Source organism: Manis pentadactyla, chromosome 4 (genome assembly GCF_030020395.1).
Source record: "Manis pentadactyla isolate mManPen7 chromosome 4, mManPen7.hap1, whole genome shotgun sequence".
Lineage (NCBI taxonomy): Eukaryota > Metazoa > Chordata > Mammalia > Pholidota > Manidae > Manis > Manis pentadactyla.
In genome coordinates, this window is record NC_080022.1 from 94,159,525 (window position 1) to 94,178,634 (window position 19,110).

The 19,110-nt window shown below is 39.3% G+C and overlaps 1 protein-coding gene across 2 annotated transcripts in view; it reads right to left on the minus strand.

Annotated features, from left to right (window-relative positions):
• SLC22A15 (solute carrier family 22 member 15) overlaps nucleotides 1–19,110 on the minus strand; it is an 89,397-nt gene that overhangs the window by 25,829 nt on the left and 44,458 nt on the right. For both annotated transcript variants that reach the window (XM_057500496.1, XM_057500497.1), the window contains exons 6-8: nucleotides 15,821–16,036; nucleotides 8,086–8,226; nucleotides 6,090–6,175 (exon numbers count right to left, since the gene is read on the minus strand). In XM_057500496.1, coding sequence (XP_057356479.1) covers nucleotides 6,090–6,175; nucleotides 8,086–8,226; nucleotides 15,821–16,036 — 443 coding nt within the window. The remainder of the gene's footprint in view (nucleotides 1–6,089; nucleotides 6,176–8,085; nucleotides 8,227–15,820; nucleotides 16,037–19,110) is intronic.

Below are 19,110 nucleotides of genomic sequence, written 5' to 3' on the forward strand. Positions count from 1 at the left end.
TTCTTTTTGTCACCTTATCGTATTCGTTAGTACTTTTAGTACAGTGCTCTATAGAAGTGATAAGGATGGATTCCCTACCTTTTTCTGATACAGCACAAGTTCAATATTGAGTTTTTCACCATTGAGTGTGATATTAGCTGCAGGTTTTTCCCTTGATGCCCTTTATCAGGGTAAGGAATCCTTACCGTCTAGTTGCTGGTAATTTGTGTAATGAATGGAGTTCTAACAAATGCTTTTTCTAATTGTATTGAAATGGCATGATTTTTTCCTTTTTTGGTCTTTCCATATGATGAATGACACTGATTAGCTTTTGAATGTTAAACCAGCCTTGCATTTGTGGGATAAACCCTGCTCGGTCATGATGTATTACCCTTTTCATGCATTGTTGGCTTCAACTTGCTAATATATAGTTATGGATTTTTGCAACTATATTAATGAGGGATATTGCTCTGTAGTTTTCTTATAATGTCTTTGTTTGGTTTTTAGTATCAGGGTAATTAATGGCCTCAAAAACTAGGTCGGTAGAGTATTCCCTCCTTTTTTTCTTTTCTAGAAGAATGTGTAGAATTGGTATTAGTTCTTCCTTATTTGTTTTATAGAATTTACCAGTGAAGCTATCTAGGCCCAGAATTCTCTGGAAATGGTCTTAACGAAAAATTCAACTTCTTTAATAGGTATAGGGCTATTCAAGTTTTCTATATTTTTCAGTGCACTTTGGTAGTTTGTACCTTTCAAGGAATTTGTCCATTTTGCCTAAATTGAATTGAGTGGAATAAAAATGTTCATAATATACCCTTATAAACACATACAGGTTCTGTAGCGATGTTTCTCTTTTACTCCTGATATTGGTAATTTGTGGCTTCTCTCTTTTTCCTTTATTAGTTTGGCTAATAAAGAGGTTTATTGATTTTACTGATCTCAAACAACCAGCTTTTGGTTTCATTGAATTTTCTCTATTATTTTCCTGTTTTTATTTCATTGATTTCTGCCCTTATTATTTCCTTTCTTCTGCTTGTTTTATGTCTGATCTTCTTTAAGAGAAAAAAAAAAGCCTTCTATTTTCCTAAGGAAGAAACTCAAATGGTAATTCGAAATTATCCTTTTTTAAAATATATTTTTAATTAAATATATTTTCCTCTAAGCACTGTTTTACAGCATCCCACAAACTTAAATATACTATACTTTATTGTTTAATTATAAATATTTTCTAATTTCCCTTGTGATTTCTTCTTTGACCCATGTGTTTTTAAAATCCAGATATTTGAGGATTTCCTTAATAACTTTCAGTTATTGATTTCTAGTTGAATTCCATTCTGGTCACAAAACTAATTTTTATAATATTTCAATCCTTTTAAATTTATTGAAACTTGTATTATGGCCCAGAATGTGTTCTCTCTTGGTCAATGTTCTGTGTGTACTTCAGGTGGAATGTGTATTCTGCTATATTGGGTACAGTGTTTGAAAAATGTCAATTAGGTCATGCTGGCTGTTCAAGTCTCCAAATCCTGAATTCTTTTCTGTCTACTTTTTCTATTAATTGAAATATGCATCTATTTATCCTTTAGAAAGGGATAATTGAAATATTCATCTATTTGTCCTTTCAATTCTATCCATTTTTGCCTCATGAGTTTTGAATCCATTGTTAGATGCACACACAATCAGAACTGATATGTCTTCTTGAAGAAATGACCTTCTCATTATTTGTTTACAGTTTTCATCAAATTTGGAATGTATCTGACCCATTTCTGCAAATACATTTTTCTTTACTTCTTCCTTCTTAGACTACAGTTACATATGCATGTTAGGCTTGGTATTGTCCTACAACTCACTGATGCTTTGCTAACTTTTTATTCAATTATTTTTTTTCCATTTCATTCTGGATAGTTTATTTTGTTAGGTCTTTTTCACTGATCTTTTCTTCTATAGTTAATTTCATCCACTGCATTTTTTTTCAAGTAATGTATGCTTGATCTCTAAATGTTACATGTGTGCCTTTTTTGTATCTTTTCAATTTCTCTGCTCATTATGATCATGCTTTCCTCTACCTTCTTAAACATATGTGGTATGTTTGTAACAGCGTTTTAACAGTCTTGTCTCCTCATTGCATCGTCTATGTCATTTTTGGTTTTGTTTCTATTGTGATGTCTCCTGGGTGAGGGGGGCATTTTCCTGCTTATTTGCAAGCTAGCAATATTTGACTGGATGTCGTCAATTATAAATGCTATACAGTTAGGTGCTGGATTTTACTGTATTCCTTTAAATATTATCATTCATTATTCTGAGATACAGTTAGTTACTTGGAAACACTTGAACCTTTTGATTTTTTTAAAGTAATTTTAGGGCACATAGAACAGCCTTTAGTGCAGGGCCACTTTCATCCAGGAGGGTCTCTACCCAGTGCTCTACATCTGGCTGAAAAGAACACAGACCAGGTATGGCCTTAGGTTCCAAGAACTGTTCCACCTGCTCCTTTCTGGAGGTCCTCTTCCTGGCCTCAGTAGTTTCCTCAAATGCAAGCACAGAGTAGTAAGTAGCTAAGGGCTTAGAGACCCCTTGTGCAGATCCTGGAGTTCTTCCTTATATATCTTACTCCTCCCTGGTATTTCACCCAACAAATTCTAGCCATCTTGGCCTCCTCAAGCTTCAGTATCTGTCTTTTCAGTCAGTAAGAGCACCAGGATTTGCTGGGCTCCTCCTCCCTGCACTATGGCTTGGAGACCCGAGCTATGACACTCATGGGCACACGACGTTGCCTTTCTCTCAGGGATCACTGTCTGCCCGGTGCAGCCTGTTGTCCAATGTCTGAAAATCAATTTTCTTATATTTTTGTCTGTTTCATAGTTGTTTAAAGCATTTGAGTAGCTGGTCTCCATCATGGCTTGAAGTTAAAAGTTCCCATAGCATTTGGTTGTCAATTCTCATACATACCTTCTATCACTCATTTTCCTCACTAGACTGTAGGCTTTTTGAAGCCAAAAACTAGGTCTTGTTTACAAATAGTAGCCTGCATATAGCAAGCATTAGGGAAGTCAAATAAATGAAGAATGGGCAAAACAAGGTTGAGGAAAGAAGTGAGATATAAATATTCCACTTGGGCTGACTCTGAGGAGACTCCCTTCAACTGTGAAACGTATTTATCTAGTCACATTCTGTGACTTCCTAGTATTCAGATTCCCTGCCAGGACCATAGTTGCCAGAAGCCTTCCTACCACCCAGTGCCACTCTGACAGCCCAGGTTCTTGGACTGTGGCCAGTTCTCATCAGGCCTGCCCACTGAAGAGTTAAGAATTGGCCCTAACCAGGCAACATTAATCCTCCAAGACAACAGCTTCACCATGTACAATGAATACTGTGGTTGTAAAACTCCCAGAGTACAAAATGACATTCCCCAAAGAGCCCAGGCTTCAGAGTTGGAAAGACATGAAATCTGAATTCTGGGTGTGCTGCCTACTGCTGTGTATCACTGGAAAGTTTCTGGACCTATCTAAATTTTAGTTTCCTCATAAAATGGGGATAATATGTGCTACCTCCTATATCTGAAGAGAACCCAGCACATAGGCAATATTTAGTAAATGGTAACCAGTTATTATAAGCTTAATTAGGATCCTTCAAGCAAGGGTAACGATCAGTTAAAATGTATGATAACCTGTAGTAGCCACCTAGTAACATTAGCCCCAGAGGAGAACATTTACTTGGAGGCCAAGCAGGTGCAAATATGCACTGGGCAGGACCCTTTTGTCTAATAATTCTATATCACAGGCTGAGGGGGATAAAGAAGCACAATAATTTGCAATCACAATATAAATTGATCACAGGGACTGCTGAACCACTGTGGTGTACATTTGAAACCAACATAAGATTGCATATTAACAATACTTAAAAAAAAAAAGCAGTGAGAAAATGAGTGGTCTCCAAGCTCACACAAGATACTAAAAGAATTTTTCAAACAACTAGGTCTCTTTCTTAATATATATTTATCAGAATTTTCACTGCATGTAGCTTAAAGCTCAGAACTTTGAAATTAACTGAAATTTAAAAGAAAGTCATCAAATATTTTGAAGAGTAAATATGAAAAGATTAAAGAAAGTGTAAAGTACAGGTTTTTTTAGCTCAAACAAGAGGAGATTCAGGAATAGATGACTCTGCAAGTATAGAAAGGATTATGCAAAAGAAAAAAAGGGTGACCATCTGTTCTCTATCTCTAGTAATGAATAAAATGAAAGGAAATGGGCTCAGCTGTAGTAGAAGAGGATCATTCTAACATTATAATGGTTATTAAAAACAGAAGCAATTTTCATTCCCCAGGAATCTTTAAAAATAGAGTAGATGTCCACTTTTCAAAGAATGATAGAGCCATCATGTTCCTGAGGCGCATTCCTGGAGTTTGTAAGACACCCTGCTATGCTCAGTATCCGCCAAGGGGCACAATGGACAATGGGTTTGAGCTGCTCTCTTAAAACTAACTGGAAGTGAGCAGAGAGTGAAGACTGGTTGGATGGGAGACAAATACACTTTCACTTTGGGTTTTTGTACCAAGGGCCATGGACAGAGTCCTAGGATGTAGGTTACTGGGGTGCACAGATTTGTGCGAGGGAGGAAGATATTTATAGGTTTGGCTTGCAGAGATGAGATAGGTTATAGGTGCTTATAGTAATGATGGAAAGCTTTTCTCTATGAGGTGACAATTAGAACACTGGACTAATATAGGAAGAAAACACTTGTATTTCCACATTGTCTATGAAAAACAAAATCTGCCAATGACATGCAGCTGGTTACTGTCTCGTCCCAAACAAACAAGCCCTGGGCACTTAGTTCTACAAGCCCACAGCAGGACAGTAGCTGGGAGGAATTTCTCCTGTTCTGTTTCTAACAGAGTCAATAATTTGCTTGGAAAATAAGAAATAAACTTACTGAATTTCTAGTTTCCATGATTCCAAGGAAATCACTATAAGGCTATTTCTAAATACTGGGTAAAATCCTAATTAGTGAACAAACTACACTCTCCATTCAAGGCATAGACTTTCAGGCAGCAATCAACAGCAGAGCAGCTGTACTGGAAGGTTCTAGAAGTAGAACATGTGGCCGGGAGTCTCCAGCAACTGAACCTCAAGGAGAAGCAATTACCAAAGAAGCATTTAATACATGATATGCTCTGAAAGGAATGGATTCTTCAGCTGCATTTCTTGTGTTTTTCAAAACTTTCTGTTAAACCATCTCACAATGATTCCCACCTGAAGTACAGCTCATGATGGAGCCCTATAAAAATCCCAAAGCCCCCAGACAGGCCTCTGGTTGTATCATATGACCCAGCAACAGAGAGTTTGTCACAACCCTCTCCTCACTGTTTAAAATCACTACCTAAACCACAGTTCTTGATACTGAAGCTCACATGCCTCAGGTGTGCTGGAGCAACAACAAAAAGGCTGAGAACCAGCACTATGAACAGAACTTCCACAGAGGGGCAGAAATCAGGTTAGATAGGATGCCCTAGGGACCTTTCTTGAAGCCGTGTTGGTGTAGCAAAGCTACAAATATATAAAAACACCAAAGTTTCCTAAAGATGGTTTATTCACACTTTATGTACGACTGAGAAAACAGCAACTGTCACCAACAGTGAGTGTTTTTCTTACTGTTGCTATGTTCCTGTGAGGCACCCTGGGAGCACTGATGGACACAACTGAGGGCTGCCAAAGCTGTCTCAGAGAACCAGTGACTCTGGTCTGCAATCTTGTGACTGGCTGGAGTGAGGAGTGCCATTTGGGGCTTTGGACAGTTTCTTTTTGTGCAGAACTCAATGGTCCTCCTCATTATCAAACAAACAATTCTAACATCACCAGTACTAGAGCCCAGACATCCCAGATGGTAGCTTAATCGCCTGAAAGAATTAATAGTGCACCTGTAAGAACATTATTCACCCAGAGAACAGTTTAGTAATGGAAAGAATCTGTCCCGTTATATCCTGCACAATTGCTAAATAATATGCAATCACAGAAATGAAGCATGGCATATGGAAATCTCTCTACTATACTGAGATTCACTGTAATAAAAGTGCTGTTCAAACCCCTTATGTAGAAATTTGAAAGGCATACCTTTCTTTTCTGGAAGAAACATTACAATAAGACAAGCCAGTCCTCCCAGGCACAGAAATGCTGCTAATGTCCGCTTTCTACCAAACCTAAATAATAGAAAGAAATTACACATTTCTCTTGAGACTAATAAATTCATCTGCTTCTTCCCCCCACCCCCACTTTCCTTTTCAAACGTCCGCAGTTTCATTATGTTCTCTTTTCTTAAGGGGTGGGTGTCAAATGTATCTGACCAGGACATAATATACATAACAACCATAAAACAAAGGCAAATTTGCTGGATAGAAGGATTAAATGATGGGCACAGGAAAAGAACATATTTCTGTATTTACTATGCTCCAGGCACTGTTTTAAATGTTTCCTATCTATTATCTTACTTAATTCTAAAAATAAACCTGTAAGGCATGTACTGTTACATTTTCCATCTTCTACAGAATGAAGCTAAAACAAGAAGAAAGGAATCTTGCAGTTCATTTCATTTTCTGATTACTTGAACCTTTTAGCAGTTAGTTTTAAACATTGTAAAAATAGTTCTCTTTAAAATACAAACAAAGAAATTCTTGTTAATATATCAGAATTAACTGAAATTTACTGCACACTTTATTGGGGGAAATAATTTCAAATAAGAGCTCTAGATTTGGAAGAAAGATATTAACACTAATTAGCCTCCCTTTTCTAAGGGCCCACAATTTGCTATGTCCTCTTGTAAGAACTTCAGTATTACTTTTAATTTTTATAACAATTTTGCCAGAGGAATTTTATAATTCCTACTTCAAGGATAAATACACGGAGGCTTAGTAACTTGTCAAAGTTATAAAACTAACAGGTGGCTGAGTTCAGGCTGATTTGAATTCAGGTTTGGTTGATCTAAGAGTGCTGTTCCTTCCCTGTGCCTGAGACTTTAATCCTGACTCTGACTGGTAGTGGCTAGGAGACAGGAAGGTACTTGAGTGGCCAGGTTCCTGTGCTTCATTTAAGTCAGTACTGACTGCCTTTCAAATGACAGCCCCATGCGAGGCAGGCACTAGGGATGCACACACACACACACAGGAGCCTTCCACGGACAGCATCTTTGTAACACGTGAAGTGGTCATCAGAGGCATGCACAGGAGGCTATAACAGCACAAAGGAGACGTGTCTGGCACACTGGGGACCTGGGGAACAGATTTCTGAGTATGCTGCCTGACTCAACTGTGGGACCACGGTGAGAGCAACTCAGTCACAAACAGGGGGTCAGCAGGCAACTGGGACCATCCCCCAGAGAAGAGGCTTCCACTGAACACAATTCAAACCTGCCTTTCAAAATGCCCTGAGCTCAATATCCATCAAACGGCACCAAGTGCAATGGTAAAGGAATGCTGTTTTTGATTAAAATGATGAGTATTGGATAATGAGAAATGACACAATCCAGCGGATCCCTGGGTCACACAGAATGGGATGTTTAGCTGCCCTTGCAATGGGCTCCACAACAGAAGCAACTGGAGAAACCTGAGGAAAGGGCGCTCTATGAAAGAACTTTTAAAACATATTTCAAAACTGCCCACTGACAATGAGCAACAAAAGCAGGATACGTGCTTCAGCTCAGCAAAGTCAAGTCAGTCTTGGGTGGTAAAAAAAAGTCTTTCTGGTTCCTCCAGTTCCCTGTCTTGTGTAAGAACTTCTCAGTGATAGCGGTTAGGTTGATGGAGTTCTCTCTACATACAGCCAACAGTCCTATCTGTTAGGATCAACAAATTATACATAGCACTCTCAAAAATGTTCAGGTGGTTACGCCTTTCAACACTGCACCAAAAACCTACATGAAAACTTGTACACATGGAACCCAAACAATAATACACTAAAAAATGAATTCTTACTGTTGTTTGTTCTGAAAAGAATTCTAATCATCATGGACTAATTAGCAGATACTGCATATGGGCAAAGACAATAATATTTTGGTATTGATGTATGGAAGAGTGTGTGTGTGTATACAGTGCACTTCACACTAATCTATACTCACCATCTTTGGTTGATCAAGTAGATGCATATAGGGTAGGATGGAATCTCTATGAGGCCAGACAGGGCCAGACTGGCATAAATATTTCCACCTAGATCACCTGCACTCAGAGTTAGGCCATAGTATACCAAGCTGCACACAAACCTGAAAATGGGGGTAAAAGACAAGAAGGACAACAGAAAAAGCACTTAAGAAGTTGCCAGAGAAGTTTCAAATACTGGTTCAATATAATATCATCTGTCTCAAGCAATAAGCTTGACTCTTCCACTGACCTTCCTCCCCTAATCTAAATTTTTATATTAGGAAAAAACAAAAATTAAAGGGACCTTGGAAATGATTGGAGCTACATTTAGATGTTCTGAAGAGCTAATGAGTAGCCAGCTCCTAAAAGAGGAAAGACATTGTGCTTTTCTAATTCTCCCAAATATTTATTTATTTATTTATTTATTTATGGATATTTTATTATTTTTTATTAAGGTATCATTGATATACGCTCTTATGAAGGTTTCACATGAAAAACAATGTGGTTACTATATTCACCCTTATTATCGAGTCCCCTTCCATACCCCATTGCAGTCACTGTTCATCAGTGTAGTAAGATGCCACAGAGTTATTACTTGTCTTCTCCATGCTACACTGTCTTCCTCATGATCCCCCCCGACACCATGTGTACTATTCATAATACCCCTCAATCCCCTTCTCCTTCCCTCCCACCTACCCTCCCACACCCCTCCCCTTTGGTAACTGTTAGTCCCTTCTCGGAGTTTGTGAGTCTGCTGCTGTTTTGTTACTTCAGTTTTGCGTCGTTGTTATACTCCACAAATGAGGGAATTCATTTAGTATTTGTCTTTCTCTGCCTGACTTATTTCACTGAGCATAATACCCTCTAGCTCCATCCATGTTGTTGCAAATGGTACGATTTGTTTCTTATGGTTGAATAGTATTCCATTGTGTATACGTACTACCTCTTCTTTATCCATTCATCTACTGATGGACACTTAGGTTGCTTCCATTTCTTGGCTATTGTAAATAGTGCTGCAATAAACATAGGGGTGCATATGTCTTTTTGAATCTGAGAAGTTGTACTCTTTGGGTAAATTCCTAGGAGTGGAATTCCCAGGTCAAATGGTATTTCTATTTGTAGTTTTTTGAGGAACCTCCATATTGCTTTCCACATGGTTGAACTAATTTACATTCCCACCAGCAGTGTAGGAAGGTTCTGTTTGTGTTTTCATTAAGCATTCCTACATCTAATAGAAGACAATGACTCTACTCTTACTTTTTTCAATTCAACAATTTATGGAACACTTGCTTAGCCAATTGTTATAATATTATCAAAATGGCTCCAGAAAAAGAACTTCTATGCAGAAAGCCAACAGAGGATGGTGTTGAGAACATGCACTGAGAAGTGAGTGGACCATCAGTGGGTCACCAGCAGGCCAGAAATGACTGGCACCCCAATTCTCAGACCAGGTTCTCAACCCCACCCAGCATTCAGTGGAAGCATATGCTGCAGATACCCAGAACAGGAAAGAGAAGACAAGGTGTGTGGCAGAGGCAGAATCTTCTAGGAGGATAAGCTGGGGGAGAAACCTTTAAAAAACCACTACTTTATTTCTGCATGTCATTGCAGGAACACTTAGGGAGCGCCTCCTGGGGGACAGGCATCATGCTGGGCCCTGAGCCTACCTCCTGTAGCCCAGGAACTATGGAGCCCAGGAGCTTAGCCAAAATCAGTGCCACCCTGAAGCTCTAAGCTGTGGCTTCCTCAAACCAGAGTAAAGGGAGTAACAGGAACTTCTGTGTCTACTTGACCACATTATTAAAAAGAAAACATAAGAGAACAAACAGAAATGAAACCCTAAAACTAGACTTTACTAGAATATGACATTTTGTAAACCAGGAATTTCTATACAAACAGTAAAACACTTGGGTTTTGGAAGTTCATCAGTTTTTCTGTTTTTGCAATTCACTTTGACAAGTGTTTATTTGGGGAAGTTCCCAATTGCTTCTCTTTAGTTTTCCTTAGGAAAAGTCCAATGAGCTGAGGCTGTGATGAGATCAAACAGGAAAGAGAAAGCTTCCTTTCCAACTCTGCCAAAACAGCCTAGTAGGCCAAGTGCCCTAGGCTATTAAGAATGGGCTACAGTAAACCAGGAGAGAGATGGGAAGCAAGGAAGGGAGATGCCTGGAGCTGCACTGCTTAGAGGGTCAGACCTTTCTGGCTGCTGAGCCAGGGCAGCAGACACTTCCCATGACTTCTTACTGCACAGAGCTGTCACTCTTACACTCAGGGTGATGAGCAGAGTCGTAGCCTGGGCAACACATGTACAGATGCAAAGTGACACTCACCTGCCTGTAAGCAGCTGGCTAAACAAATTTAAACCCAGGTAGTTTACTAAAATATTTTAAAAATCCTTTCTATCTGTAGTAGAGATCCTTGATAAGGAAAAATTCTGAAATGCCCTAAATTAAGAGACATAGGACCAGAGTATAAGAGAGAGAGGCAAGGGAAGGTCATCAGTCAACAGGCGCAGGCCCATAGCTAACCAGAAACTCCATGTTCCTGGATGAAGTCATTTCAGCAATCATCTAGGAGGCCCCCAGGACCACGGCATTCCCCTTGTGAGTGAATGGTACCTGACCTTTATCAACCAACCCACAAGCCTTCTCTGTGGACTCACCACCTATCCCAGGACTTTCCCCACTTCGTGTTAGCTCACCTTTCTTATCTGTAGCCAGTGTAAATTTTAAAAACTTTCTTTCCTGGAGACCACTCAAAAATGTGCCGTTTCTTGAGTCTGGTGAACAAGTTGTTTCTGCTAACTACTGGCCTTGTTACTGGTGAAGCAGCAACCTCCTGCCTCAGGACTTAGTCCTTATCTGGCCTGCATCTGCAAAGGCTCCATAAACTCTTTTATTTCAAAGACCTCATGGGCTATGGAGGTTTTGATTTCTCACCCTCTTCCTACACGATGCTATTGCTAATGTGTTGTATGTGTCACGTGTGTCTTCTCTGCATTGAAAATAGAAATTCCAGTGAAGTAATTCCAGCCAAGGAAACACACACATACATATTTAAACCAAGCTGTGATGGTAGCAAATCCAGCACAAATAGACAACGCCAGTTAAGGATGCTAGAGAGTTTAGTCATCAGCTGGTGGTGACAGAGAATGGGGAGAGCATGGGCAAAGAAGGCCTGTGGGCCCAAGGTGGGGGCTCTCCTTTCAAGTTTCCTTAATGGCAGAGTTGGTCATTCGGATGCATAATTGCAGCTATTAAAATCCTTTTGATAGGCCACAAAAAATTTTTTTAATGCTTGCATAATATTTAACAGTATATTTAGGGTATCAAAGAACTATTTAAAGAGGTACTATCATGGGAAATAACCAAAGGAACAGAGGTTGAACACAAAGGGATAATTTTACTCTCCAGTTAAGACTTTCTTCAATAACAGATCCCACAAAAGATTTTAGAATTTTATAGCATCTTCAAAAAGAACAGTAGTATGTGGAGTGATATTGTCTCTATTATCATTATTTTAACATTCTAAGCCCAGGGGGAAGAAGTTTATTTGAGAAGAGCTCCTTTGGCTGTGTAAGATATAAAATAAACAGGGACATCCTCCCTGGCTCTAAGTCTAGTTTATTTGTTTGTATATTTTTTATCCCCTGAAGGCCAGAAATCACAAATTAATATTCCTCGAAAAAATACAAACTGGATAAGAAGAAGTAATCTCCAAGAAGTGGGCACATCCTTCCAGGCAGAGGGTGTGGCTAGCTGCCCACACGGCAGGAGAAAGCACAGCTCTGTGGGGCTCTGTGTGGTTTTTGCAACAGGTAGGGCCCAAATTAGTAGCTCCTGTGTGGTTGCCAGGTTAGGCTTTTAAAGGTTCCCTTGATCTCCATGCCACCAAGCTCGTGTCCCTGGTTCACCATTTATTCTGCATCTGTGACAGTCCAACACTGTGCTGGCTCAGTGGGGAAGGTAGCGGTTGGTGTGACCTGGTCCCTGACCATCCAGGTGGCAGCCAGTGCTTGTCTGAGTAGGAAAAGACAATCATGATGTAGAAAAATGACCTCAGAGCTTCCTGTTCTGAATCTATGGTTCTTTTCAGCTTTACATATAAGACCACTTTCATGTAAACTTACTCTTCTTTATCCCCACATGAAAATGCAGGTTTCCACTCAGCCTTCATGGCAAATATGTACAAACCATAGCATAACAGTCCTTTAAGCCAATAAATACTATGTTCACACCCAATACTGGACCAGACAATATTGGCATCCTAACAGAATGTAGATTTAAAACACATGTGTACTTCACAAATCATAAGTATTACCCACGCATTTCTCCCCTTTTCACAACTTCACTCTTCACTCTAGTCAACCATAGGAAAGAGCTAACACTGAACACAGCCTAGTCTGCAAAGCATCTAGCCATGCTTGGGAGCTCTGAGGACAGCACATTGTTGTCACGGGCACTCTCCCAACTGGCTGAGGTGGAAGAAAAAATTGAGCAGCTCCACCAGGAACAGGCCACCAGTGACTTCTTCCTCCTTGTCGAGCTCCTGAGTGACTACATTCTCCTGTTGGCCATAGTCTGTGCTGCCTTCGACTAGCACATGAAGACATGGCATCGCTGGCAGGATGCTCAAGCCACACTGCAGAAGAAGCGGGAGGCTGAGGCTTGCCTGCTGTGGGCCAGCAAGCCCGACAAGCTGCAGCAGGCTAAGGATGAGATTGTAGGGTGCGAGTCTCAGGTGACTCAGTATGAAAGGGACTTCAAAAGGATTTCAACTGTGGTCCGAAAAGAAGTCATACAATTTGAGAAAGAGAAATCCAAGGACTTCAAAAATCACATGATCAAGTACCTTGAGACACTCCTGTATTCACAGCAGCAGATGGCAAAGTACTGGGAAGCCTTCCTTCCTAAGGCAAAAGCCATCTCCTAATGGACCAAGGACACCAGAGTCCACCTACCTGATGCTGCCTTTTTATATACACTGTCCTCCTCCTCTCCTGGACCCCAGTGACACACCCTGCCTAGCCTGGACTTCCCTTTCTCCTGGCCCCCATGATCAAGCTGTCCCCCCTACTCAATCTAATAATTATTACTTCATTTAGCTTCCATATATATTTTCTTACCTGAGAGAATAGTTTATTGCTTTAAGCAAAAGACCTACAATAGGTGGTGGGATTATGGGATGGGGTGGAGTATTGATATAAATATATAAATACAAATGTATATTTTTCAGGATGTGGTCAGGAATTGGGAATAATGTTTTCTGTTACTCCTGATGGTGCCATGAAAAGATTATGTAATAAAATATTTTAAAATCAGGTAAAAAAAAAACTAAGATACGATATGAAAAAGAACTTTCAACATCAGCACTCTCGGGAGGACTCATGCCAGAAGATGATCAACAAAAAAACCCCCAACAAAGATCCATGCACTGCTACAGGTGTAGATGCATTCATCCCACCAATTCCTGGACTTGCCATGGGAATGAAGAAGGAGATATCTAAGCTGGCCTGTGCATACAGTAAAACAACAAATTTGACTGGATCTACACTGTTGGAACTCAACCAAGAATTAGGAAAAGTGCAAGTTGTAGCGCTCCAAAATCTTACAACTACAGACAATCTACTGTTAAAAGAACATATGGGATGTGAACAGTCCCCAGGAATGGGTTGTTTTAATTTATCTGAATTCTCTCAGACTGTTCAAGTTCAGTTGGACATTATCCACCATATCATAGATAAGTTTTCACAAATGCCTAAGGTGCCTAACTGGTTTTCTTGGTTTCACTGGAGATGGCTGGTAATTACAGGTATGCTTTGGTTACGTAACTATACTCCTATTATGTTAATGTGTGTGCACAATTTACTGAGTAGTTTAAAAACTATACATGCTGAAGTTACTCTACAAGAAGGTATGTCAAAGAAATAATCAATCTCCCCAGGTTTTCTTCCGCCTGCTACTTCTATAGCTTTTCTTCTTCCTTCCTAATTACAACCCTTAAATAGAATTCGTGCCATATATCGAATTTACCGAGTATCATAATTCTTCCAAGTGGTAAAGACACCTCAAGACAAATACTGGGCATAGAAGCCACAGGGCATAAATATGCAAAGAAGTAAAAAGCTAACCTTTTCAAACAATAAGGCTTCTCTCTCACTTACCAACTTAACATTTCCCTGTATGGCCCCGGAAGATGACTGGTTAGCCAGAGACGGGTAGGATTCCTCAAGGGAGGAACAACCTAAACAGGCACAGTCGCAGGGGGGCCATCAGGTGAGAAATTGGGGATCAACAGAGGTGAGGCTTAGAACCTCACCCCCCCTGTTCTGAGAGAAATCTTCCGCATATGTGGATGTTTTATTGCCCGTGACTAGCATGGATTAACACATAGGCTACAGGCACACACCAGATCATCTACATTTGCTCTCTTACAACACTAAACTATGTTTTCTACCTTTATCTTTTATCTACCTACCACTTCAGCATTTTATTAAAAATAATAATAATAAAGAGAGAAATGTGGTATCCACATATAAATCAAGTATAAAAACCAAATGAGTATTCATATTTGAACTGACTGTTTAGAGTTCATAATGCATGAGCAAAACTGAAAGCTTCTGTGATGACTGCCCCTGTAATGTTCACCATGTAACTTATTCACTAAGTAAGAATTTGTACTCCATGTAAGAACTTGTTCGTTAAGCTTCAAAAGATTGGAGACTGACGAAAATTAGGCTTGGTGTGGATTAATGATTGTGCATTGAGCACTGACCCCCCTATACAGAGATGCCCTCACACACACACAAAATTATATATATATGTATATATATATATATATACACACACACACTTCCAATTGTAAAATAAATAAGTAACCGGGATGTAATGTATAGCATAAGGAATATAGTCAAAATATTGTTAACAACTTGGTATGGTGATAGCTGGTACCTAGAATTATCATGTATATAAATGTTGAATCACTGTGTTGTACACCTGAAACTAATGTAATACTGTGTGTCAACTACCCTTCAATAAAAAAAAAAAAAATCAGTTAAAAAAAATCTTGAACCATTCAATGTAATTTACACTAATACTGGGAGCATTCTGGGAGGCAGATTATGATAAGCTCAACTAGAAAATCAGGTTCAGAGAGTGCTAATCGGTTCATTCACTGATTTGCATATTGGTTTTGAGTCCATCAGTTCATACTCTGGGGTCCCATCTGCACACAGGACATTACCTAGCCTACCCCCGTCAGTGAGTGAGCAAGTGGGAACACCATGCAAAGTGCAGTTAGAATGTGCTCTCCAACTGCTTGGTGCCAAAAACAAAGCTAGGTATTTCTAAAGTCCTATTTAGAAATGTCTGTTTCTGGTATGCTTGCTTGCTTTTTCTTTTTTGGGGGGATGGGGGATTTATATATTTACATTAAATGCCTCCTGAGCAAAGATGTGCTCCTGATATCTACTTACTTAGGCTCAGTAAACTTGCTGTCAGGCACCACCATTCCCTCCCTGGAAGGGGAGAGTACTGGGAAAGCAGAGGGGAGCATAGCCCCAGGCACTGAGGGGGCAGTGCCTTGTTCCTGTGAAGACCACCACATGCTGACAAAAGATGTAACATTTTCTGTAACCCTGAAGAAGGAACATAGCTGTCAATAGACCTTTGGCAACCTGAGCTGAAGACCAACAAAAATCCCCTTAGATATAATTACCAGATGCACATCAGGGTCAGGGTGTGCCCCAGAAGGATCCGGGAACGGAACAGGTCCAGGAAACTTCCTCTCTCCTTATAATTCCTGTTGGCTGGATGTGTTAGCGAGAACGTACACTTGAGCCTGCGGTTCCTCTTGGCAATGAGGTACAGAGCTGCTTCAGCCTCACTCAGCCGACCCTGGGAGTATAACCAACGAGGTGATTCAGGAACGAATCTGAAAGAGATGTCATTGAAGGCTGTATATTCATATAGGCGTATGTGCACAAGAAGGAGACAGTTCACCTACGCAGTAAGGGGATTCCCTCACCACAACCTGATTCCATGTTGGGTTTGAAGTTTGACTCTCCCAGTGACATAAGGAAGAGAGAGAGAGAGGACTACTTTCAACATCATGCCAGCGTTAACTGGTGGCCTACTTTAGGAGGGGAAATCAAGAACACATTTCCAAAAGGTAAATAGCGTGCCTTTACTTTTAAGCACACTTAATATACAAATGGCAAGTTGAGTCTATAATACCTTAGCATTATACAATTTTATTATACAATAATGATACAATTATTATTATATACAACACAATTGTATTATGTAATATAAATTCTTAATAAGGCATGCATTAGAGATTCAGCTCTAAATCATAGCCAAGTGTTGTTAGAATAATACTGTAGAGATAGTAGGTTTTTTAAGTTCTAAAAAAGCCTCACGGAGAAGATAAAAATCTTTATTATCTTTTCAGAAAAAACTAATTTTAAAGAAGTGTTTAATACAGTGATACACTATTAAGGAGAGGGATTATTTTGAGACTACATATAAAAATTTAAAAGGTTTATCACATCTTAACTACTTTTTTTTTATTTTTTTTATCTTAACTACTTTTGAGTGTTTACTACTTCAAAATGCTTCAATCAGCTGACATACTTGCTTCAATAGGTCCTAAGGTTATTCCTGAACCCTCAAGACCTTAAAGAACTAAGGTATTTTCTGGTTAATTCCAGTTGTAAAACAACAGTTATTTTCTAATAGACCTATAAAGTATTGAACATTTATATTGCCACTGATATCTTCCAACAGTTTCAAGACTTGGATATTATGTCTACTTTCTCTTCTTCACACTATATAGACTTAGAGGACTTTTCAAAGACAAAGTTCGGCAGAACATAGAAGTCTTGCTTACTAAACACAACATCAAGTACCTTTTGATTTAATTTGATATTATTTGCTTAAAATGCATTTTGTATAAATAACATTGGCTATTTAAGATGCCTTTTAGAGTTTGCCATGCTTTGCATGGACAGTGGATTGGCAATAAAAATTACAGAATTTGGAACTCATGGACAGCTGGTCAGTGAATAAGCGTTTACTGAACATGTTCATTTTGTACTGTACAATGTAATAGGTGATGAAAAGAAGAGACAATAGAAATGTAAAGGCAGGACTTTTCCTAGGAATTTTGCTACTGAGGAGAGAATATTCACACAACATTTGTCAACAAAAGCAAGAACAAAGGCCTTCTATAACATTGTGAAAGATCCCTTTATTTACTTCTCCATTGCCACTGATTATTGTCACTGATACACAATTAAATAATCAAGTAAATATATTGTCCTGTTGGACATCAGGTCTGCCAGTCATCAGTTGGACCAACTGGCCCTATCCACAGGGCTGCACATGAGGTGCTATGCAAAACACCTGATTCAGTCTAAATACAAATACAAAGAACATAAAAGAAGACTATTGGGATGAATATAGAGAGTCCACTTGAAATAGAAAAACAAGTGAGATACTAGGAAGTCATCATAACAAAAGTTAAAACTGAGGAAGACTGTAAGGAGAGAGAAAAAGACAATAAGGAAATAGCCAAAATATTAGGTCATTCTCTTTGGGTAATTTAAATCATTTCTCCCTCTCCATAAACATCTCTGTCTTTGCAGAACAGTTTATAAGCAATAAAAATTACTTTTAAAGCTTGATAAGTCATTTTCCTATATAATATTTGATACTTGAGAAAGGGTTTATCTTGATTATGTAAACATAGGACCTGATATTTCTCTGTATTTTGAGAAGCCAATAAGGTTACTGCTATGAAGGTTCACCTGGCTGTCAATTGGAGGATCTGGGAATAGAAATTCTAACAAAGGGAGATTTTGCATACCAAACAGTAAGACATGTTTTTGAAAGAAAAAGCACTTGCTGTCCTCTGCATGCTGCCCTGGCAGCCTTCAGAAGCTACATTGCTAATTTGACAGTGTTGCCTCTACTCAGAAATGTTCTTTGAACTTCCTAAAAAGTAGAAACCTTTGTAAATTAATGGGGCAGTGATTTTTAAAACAAAACTATTCAAATTAAAGAACTGCGAATTGAGCTAAGAATTTCAGTTAACTAATAATGTTTCTAATAAAACAAACAAACAAGGTATGACTTAGACAATGTGATTTTTCCTTATGTTGCTGATGGCTAATTCTGAAAGCTAATTCTGAGTGTTTTTGTGCTGCCATCAGTCCAGTGGATATGAAGGGCCTCCTACTGTGTAGAAGGCTCTGGGTTTTGGTGCTGGGGGACATGTAACTGAGGAGAGAGCCTGCTGCTGTCAGGGAGCTCCTGGTGTATGAAGAGAGCTGGGCTCCAGTATGAGGCAGAAATAAGAGGGCCATCGAAGATTACGGTGAAGTGCTATAGAATTCAGAAAAGAGAGTGACCTGTAGCTGGAGGTCCAATCAAGACAAATTTGCAAAGAGTGGCATTTGGGCAAACTGGAAGGCTATTATTAAGGAAGAAGAAATGGAGAGAAGACCACTGAAAGGGCAAATGCAGCATTGAGTAGGAGGCACAGAAGCAGAAAAGCATAAGATGTATACTGGAACCAACAGGCAGCTCGGTGTGCCTGGAACACCAAGGGCATGGGTATGGGAAGTGAGATGTGAGGAAATCAGGAAAGATAAATTGGAGGCCAACTGTGAGAAGCTGTACATTCTAGGCCTAGTGGAATAAATTATTGTAATTTTACATGCTTTTTTCTGTTTCCTATTTCTCATGACCTGAGTTCATTTCCCACTGTATATTTCCCACCTAGTCCTAGGCATTGACAAACTCAGGCTACACATTCAGAAAAAGAAAGGCAGAATGGCTTGGACCATCCATCAAACTCACTCTACTACTGAACAAAAGATGAGGGCCAGATTTGATTGAGAACTATGAGGTTTATTAAATATTTAAGAGAACATTCATGTTTCTACCAATATTTACAAGAATGCTTATTAACTCAAGGACTATACAAGGTACCCATTTATTCCA